The sequence below is a fragment of the Melitaea cinxia genome, chromosome 10 (genome assembly GCF_905220565.1).
Source record: "Melitaea cinxia chromosome 10, ilMelCinx1.1, whole genome shotgun sequence".
Taxonomy (NCBI): domain Eukaryota; kingdom Metazoa; phylum Arthropoda; class Insecta; order Lepidoptera; family Nymphalidae; genus Melitaea; species Melitaea cinxia.
Genome location: NC_059403.1, coordinates 548,933 through 556,168, shown reverse-complemented (window position 1 = coordinate 556,168; position 7,236 = coordinate 548,933). Strand labels below are relative to the sequence as shown.

The following is a 7,236-nucleotide window of genomic DNA, read 5'->3' as shown; positions in this document are numbered from 1 at the left end:
ATTAAGGTGTGTATACATTAAAAAACAATAACCTACCCACTTCTCATACAAGTTGTCACTTATGCTTAAGCCATTGTTGGTGTACATTTTTAAAATGGAAATTATCATGCATATTGCAATGGTTACAACGGCGGCATTTATAATCAGAGTATTTTATGTTTTTTATGAAATACTTAGAAGTGGTTGCCAATTAGTTAGTAAAAATAAGTCCATAAAAACTGTATATTGCATTGGGTCTGGTGGTCATACAACAGAACTATTAAGACTCATGTCTTACTTAGATTCGAAGAAATTTCATCCACGATTATACATTCTGGCCAAAAACGATATCAGTAGTGAAGTGAAAATACAAGAAGTAGAGAACGATTCATCTAATTATTCAGTGTACAGAATACCTAGAAGTAGAAATGTAAAGCAATCATATGTCTCATCTATATTTACAACAATTTATGCAACAATGTGTACTGTGCCTGCTTTGTGTCGTTTCAAACCAGATGTTATATTTTGCAATGGCCCTGGTACATGTGTACCAGTTTGTTTGGTCGCCTTCCTTCTCAGATGTATGTTTATATTGGACTGTAGAATAGTATTCATTGAAAGTGTATGTAGAGTCAGAACATTGTCTTTATCTGGTAAAATTTTACAGTTTTTTGCTGATGTCTTCATAATTCAATGGCCACAGCTAAAGCATGCATGTTTCAGGGCCAGATACTTTGGTAGATTAACATAGAAACTGTGCAATAAACAATATGAGATTTAAAGAAAGAAAGAAAATATGTTTACTGGCCATTCACAATCAGTTTACAAATGATAAAAGTGACTGGAAGTACAGTCAACTCTCGATATTTTGAAACTCAAGGAACCACCACAAAGCCTTACATAAAGCAAAGTTTTCTGCCCTAACGTAACGATTCTCACAACATAAGCTAAGCTCCACTCAGATATTGGCAAATCCTTCAGAAAGCCAAAGTAAAAGAAGAAGAACTCAAGGAACCAGAATAAAATTTCAAATTACCAAGAAACGAAAATAACAGGTATTTAAATACCTAAGAGAGACAGAAAACTCAACTTAAGATAATTTTATCAAAAAAGGAAGACTGTACTTTCTTGAATTCATTCTTACAACACTAATAAATAATTAATGTAACTAATTATAATAGTTTCAAGGAAGACTATATGTACTGAAAAATTGTTCATATCTCATTTATGTAAATAATGACGTCTGTGCAGAAGTACTTCAAATTATAGAGTAGGGAATGTCAGACTTAAAATTATTTCACGTTGATGGAAATATACTATTGCTTGATTGAGACCAATGAATATCGATTTTATTCCATTCATTGGGTATTTTTCAAGGTTGTGGATTTTTTTTTAAGTTTTTTAAATTGAAATTAAAATAAACAAGTGATAAATTATTCAGAGTAGACTGTATATGTTTATTAATATATATTTTTTAATAATCTTAAGTAAATAGACATGTTTGTATAGAAAACATTTTATTTTAATTTTTAGGATATAAACATTGTAAATCAATAAGCCTCATACATGTGAAAATCGATTTTTTTTTTCCTTTTCAATACGACATTTAACATTGGGAAAATAAAAAACAAAAAAAAAATTAAACCAAATTAGTCTTAACACTAATTTAAATAGTAAATAATAAGAAATCACAATGAAAATCATTTTGTTGTATATAAATATAGACCTACTTTGAAGTAATATCTATTTCAGATCAATATTATACAGTAAATGTAATGATTCCTTTATAAATTTCCAACAATGTAAAGTGTATATCCTTCAGTCTTCATACAATAATAAATTTTAATTAAATCACTCATATAAATGAGTCAAAGATGATGTTTGATCTCTATTTGACACTAAAAGCAATAAAAATAGATTATATTGATATTTTATATTTTTCAAGTCATATCTGGATGTCACTATATCCATCTATATGTAAATCTATTAACTCGAGATAAATTTGTAGTTATAGATAACTATTAGTAACAACAAGCTCATAATATTTGTAAAGCATACATAATTGACAAAAAATGTCTTCAAAATGCAAATAATTAGCAATGATTGCTAAAACTGTTCTAAATTAAACAATATTGTTTAATATTACTGGGATAACATAAAATGCAAGAAACTTGTTTACAACTACAAGTAAGAGATTGTTATAGAATTAAATAGGGGCAAAAATATGTTTTTCCTCAACACTAGACTTTATAAATAAAATCGTGACTTAAAATATGCAATAATTATAAATAATATTCGAAATTTAATTATTGAAATGTCTCCACTAAACTTTACAATAACATTAATGTATATTTATCTTAATTAAAATTATGGACACGCCTAAAAATATATTATTGATGAAAACCAGCCACAATAAATTGTTAAAATCACAAATACACCTTACCCTACATTACAATAATTGTAAATAAAGGACACCTTGTAACAGTATTATACCAACAAGTCAATATTTTAGGCACATCTGAGAATACTAATTATATGCAAACTATGTAAAATTAATAAGTACAAACGGAAGAATTAAGTTTTGCTTATACATCTAAGATCAAAATACAAAATAAAAATTTCACGGTTTTCCGACATCATTATTGGAATTTGTTTCACTACTTGTCTCTTGTTTAGCTTGGTCATCATTTTTGTTCCCTAAATGATACTTCTCATCAAGTAAATACATTGCTTCATCATATGTAGGTGGTGGGGGTTCTGAACTTGAAGTTTCTGGTTTGCTACACGAGGCACTTGATATTAAGGCATCATAAGCAGGAGGTAAGGTTACGCTTGAGGCATTACGAGGTACTCCATACGCTTGTTCAGCCTGGGCGCTAGCCATGTCCTAAAAATGTTATAAAAAAAATTATTGTGAAAATTTTATAAATTACAAATGAAGTTGCTCGTAACTTTTACATTGTGACTAATTATATTGATATAAAACTCAAACTAGTCTTAATTAAACGTGATACATAAGTATACATATAATCCTAAATAAACAATTTCTGTTATGTTTCTGTGGTGAATTACTCTACCTAAGATAAACAGTTAATTAGGAAAAAAATTTGATTGCAAATATACTATATTGTTTTCGATAATATAACTTTTGGAATTATCAATGTACGATAATATAAAGGATATTTTGGGTTAAGGTTACAGAACATTTACTTTTTGATAAAGTAAAATTTAGTGTACTTAAAAACAAGGTTACCGAAAGCCTCTACTTATTGAGCTAATTAAATCTTGAAAATTGAGTGCTACGCCTTTTAAAGTAAAACTTTCAAATAACTTACCCTAATAATTGCACGTTGATGTAAAAGCATTTGGATGACACTTTTTCTCCTCAAATACAACATGCTCTTTACGGCCACCATCATTCCCGAACATATAAATATAGGTCCCACAAGCCACATGTGTCCCAAATTACTTAAAATATATCCATCAGCGGCCCCCAAAGCTAATACCGTTATAACAGTACCAACTGAAAATAACACCATGGAAAGTACAAAGTAGGAATAACTCGTACAATCACATCTACCAAATCTCTGGTCTTCATCCAAATCGAAGTCACGGTTTCGTAGACGATGTAAACGTTGTCGAATAAAGGGACTATCAAAAACGGTAGCCATTTTTTTCTTTAAATTACTTCCCACGAGTAGCAATAATTAAGTACTTTAATTTCACAACCAAAACATAATTGAAAATGCTGCTGGAATTGTTTAGAAAAATTTTAAAACAAAAATAACAAGTATTGACTAGGTACCACTAGCAGAAACTTTTGCTTTTCTTGCCCTTCAGGCACAGATTAAATTAGCAAATAACAGCCACTAAATGGAAGCTGACTGATGTTTAATCATTTATTTTATTTGGTATTTGACAAGATAGCATAGTATTTAGCCACAGAGCAGCCATTTCCAATTTTTTTTTAGATTATATTTATAAGCATTTAATATATGTCGTTTAAATATGTAACAAGAGTAAATAAAGCAATAAACAAGAGCAAAAGAAAATATATTAAAAGTTTAATTTGCAAAAAAAAAAGTATTCGATGAAAATTAAGTCAAAATGACTGTGTATAGTTTCGAGTTATGTGTGTAGTTTTGTAATAACCAGTGATGTGCCGGATCGTCAAAAATGTATATCCGCGGATACGGATCCGGATACGGATATTTTGTGTCACAGTCCGCGGATACGAATCTTTATTTACTTGCTCAATCGGTGTCGGTGCGTGACCTTGAAACGATAGTCGATTTCACGCCCGCCGCAACTGCCAGATCCATTAACCCTATTATCGGGAGTAAATAACAATTTTTCGGGGTATTGGGTCTTTGGTCGGAAGAAACAAAAATAAAATAAAATTAAAGTTAATACATATTTTACATTATTTTTAAAAAACAAAATTTAACGTTATTGTTACATTGTCCGCTGCCGATACAAATGTCTATTTAAATAAATAAAAGCAAAATAAACATGAAATGGTTTTCTCATTACTTATATTATTATATTACCAAGAAGCAACAAAATTGAACAAGTAATTTACTTTTTAGCTTTTCACATATATTTTGTGTTACTTTTCACAGAGTTTACCATTTCTGTGATTTTTCACTACTTAATTTGTAATTCAAACAATTGACATCAAAGTTGAGTAAAATTATTACCTCTCATCATTACAGCCTATACAGTCCACTGCTGGACATAGGCCTCCACAAGTTTACGCCAAAAATGACGCGAACTCATGTGCTTTGCCCATAATCACCACGCTCATTATTACCTCTGCTTTTATTAAATTCATAGATTGTTCAGTGAACTAAATACTATTCTACAATAAGCATTGCTTAATGGAATAGACAGTACTAAACACATTTTTTTTACCTCATTGCACCTACTAATAAAATAGGGCCATATTTTGTCATTGGACATATTCATTTTTCCTTCTGAGAGGTGATTTAAATAAAATGTTTTTTTAAAGAACAATAATCAATTTATGCCACGTTGGTGCCACGGTCACAGCCATGGGTTGTGCCGGTTGCGCTGGCGGTTGCGAGTTCGATCCCCACATATTACAAACAATTGTATTGGCCATACAGGTGTTTGCCGTGGTCTGGGTGTTTGTGCAGTCCTAGTGGGTCTCCTCAACATACCTCGGAGAGCACGTCAAGCTGTCGGTCCCGGTTGTTATCATGTACACCTGATAGCGATCGTTACTCATATTTGGGAATATATCCGCCAACCCGCATTGGAGGAGCGTGGTGGACTAAGCTCTGATCATTCTCCGAAACGGGGAAAGAGGCCTATGCCCAGTAGTGGGATATTACAGGCTGAAGCGAATCAATTTACAATTCATAATTATTGATGTCATTAGAAATGTTAAATTTTTCTACTAGATCTAAGAGCTAATTCCATGAGAATAAAGTATCTTTTTAATGAAAATCGGGAGTCTTTTATATAAGGAGAAAACTGAAATAAAATCGTTCTTCTAAGTACTTAATAGCTCAGTTGAAAAACTGCTCTACTTCTATATAAAATTGTTCCTTGTCAGCATCGGATACTCTAATTGATGTTATGGGTCTGTTCTTACTGCCATAGAATTTATCTTGCATTCGGCCTTTGTGCTGGCTAGTAGCTTTTTCATTACAGCATCTTTTTTTTTACAACTAGGTCAACAAACAAGCGTAAGGCTAAGGTAAGCGATTACCGTCACTTATAAATGCTTGCAATACCAGAAGCATCGCAAGCGCGTTCCCTACCCTACCATCAATCTCCCCCAGGACACCTTACTCACTACAGAAACACAACACTGCTTGAAATCAGTAATATTTAGCTGTGATCAGTATTATTAAGGTCTAGGTACTTTTCCAGTGGGCTGCTCCAGATTTTGAGCAGGGTATTTCCTACTGAGCTCCACTTCAGTTGCATAACAACATGCCAATACTGCCGGCGCGCCGAGTGGCAACGTTTCGTTTGACAAAAATTCAGATCTTAAAATTATTAAATCATAATAAAACGAGAGATAAAAATCTGAAAAATTTGTTTAAATAAAAAGTTATTTGCTATTCATTTTCTTATATTTATAAAAGTAATGTCATAGCTTTCTATGTGTAATAGTGATTTCATAAAATAGTTGAATTAGTAACTTGGAGTTATATACTATTAATTAACTTACTAGAATATATGTTTGCAATTAAAGAAGGCAAATATTATTTAGTTATACTACTTAATTACATAATCTAAGTTATTATGCAGCATTTTACCCTGTCAATTGAATTAAAAAATTAATAAAAGATCCGTATAAGATCCGCGAGAAAAGTGACAGATATGGATACGGATACTTATCTCATTTTTCCCGCGGATATCCGCGGATACGGATACGGATACGGATATCCGGAACATCACTAGTAATAACTACAGAAACATAGATATTACTAATCCCAATTGTGACCGTTGCGTTAACGCGTCGTCAAAAAGGGAATATGAAATAAAGATTATGTTGATAGTTTTATAAAATAACTAGCTGTACCCTGCGCGCGGTATTAAGCTTTTTTTATATTATTTTTTTTTGGGTCATATCAAATCAGAAACCTTTGTGGGCTCATATACAATATGCATGGACATACAAACATTCAATTATATATATATATATATATATATATATATATATATATATAATTGAAAAAGCTGTTAATGTTGCCACGCGACTCCCGGGAATATCACCTGCACGGCGAACCAGGAGAGTACCTGAGCCGAACTGCATTTGGAGCTTGTGTGAATTGGGTGCTCGACCCCGCCCATATACGTACATTTTTTTATTTTCTACCTCACCGGGTTAATTAATTTAATAAATTTTTTTTGTTCATGGTACCCTGGTTTTATTTACATCTCTAATAGACCAGGGGAACCGTGACACTGGCGCCCAACGTGGGGCGCGAAAAAAAGTGTGCTTTAGTGTGCACCACACGACTGAAGTAAAACTTACGAAACGTAACTCTGTATCTTTATATCTTCACAAACTTAAATCTCCCGCTCAATTTCCGTTCGTCTCGTTCAGTCACACTTTTCGTAACGTTCTCATCACGCATTTACCAGCTTACTCCCCAAATCAAGAAAGAAGTTTACTTCAAAAACTGGAAATTTTAATTTTACAACATGTTAAAATCTGTGCAACACGTGTATACGTAGACAGAGTATCTCTCTCTCTCTCTCTCTCTGTCTACGCGT

The 7,236-nt window shown here is 32.0% G+C and overlaps 2 protein-coding genes across 2 annotated transcripts; one reads left to right on the top strand and one right to left on the bottom strand.

Annotated features, from left to right (window-relative positions):
- The first annotated feature begins 51 nt into the window (after positions 1-51).
- On the top strand, positions 52-1,554 carry LOC123657020 (UDP-N-acetylglucosamine transferase subunit ALG14 homolog). Its single transcript, XM_045592622.1, has one exon. It carries the CDS (start codon positions 62-64, stop codon positions 728-730), a length of 669 nt encoding a protein of 222 aa, XP_045448578.1. The 5' UTR covers positions 52-61; the 3' UTR covers positions 731-1,554.
- LOC123657021 lies at positions 1,480-3,817 on the bottom strand. Its single transcript, XM_045592624.1, has 2 exons — positions 3,315-3,817; positions 1,480-2,866 (listed from the first exon to the last, which is right to left on the bottom strand). Exons 1-2 carry the CDS (start codon positions 3,648-3,650, stop codon positions 2,600-2,602), a joined length of 603 nt encoding a protein of 200 aa, XP_045448580.1. The 5' UTR covers positions 3,651-3,817; the 3' UTR covers positions 1,480-2,599.
- Positions 3,818-7,236: the final 3,419 nt, after the last annotated feature.

Coding starts and splice junctions, on each gene's coding strand:
- LOC123657020 (XM_045592622.1), top strand. CDS start 62: ATGCTTAAGCCATTGTTGGTGTACATTTTTAAAATGGAAATTATCATG.
- LOC123657021 (XM_045592624.1), bottom strand. CDS start 3,650: ATGGCTACCGTTTTTGATAGTCCCTTTATTCGACAACGTTTACATCGT. Junction 2,867..3,314: donor ATCAACGTGCAATTATTAGG/GTAAGTTATTTG, acceptor TAACATTTTTAG/GACATGGCTAGCGCCCAGGC.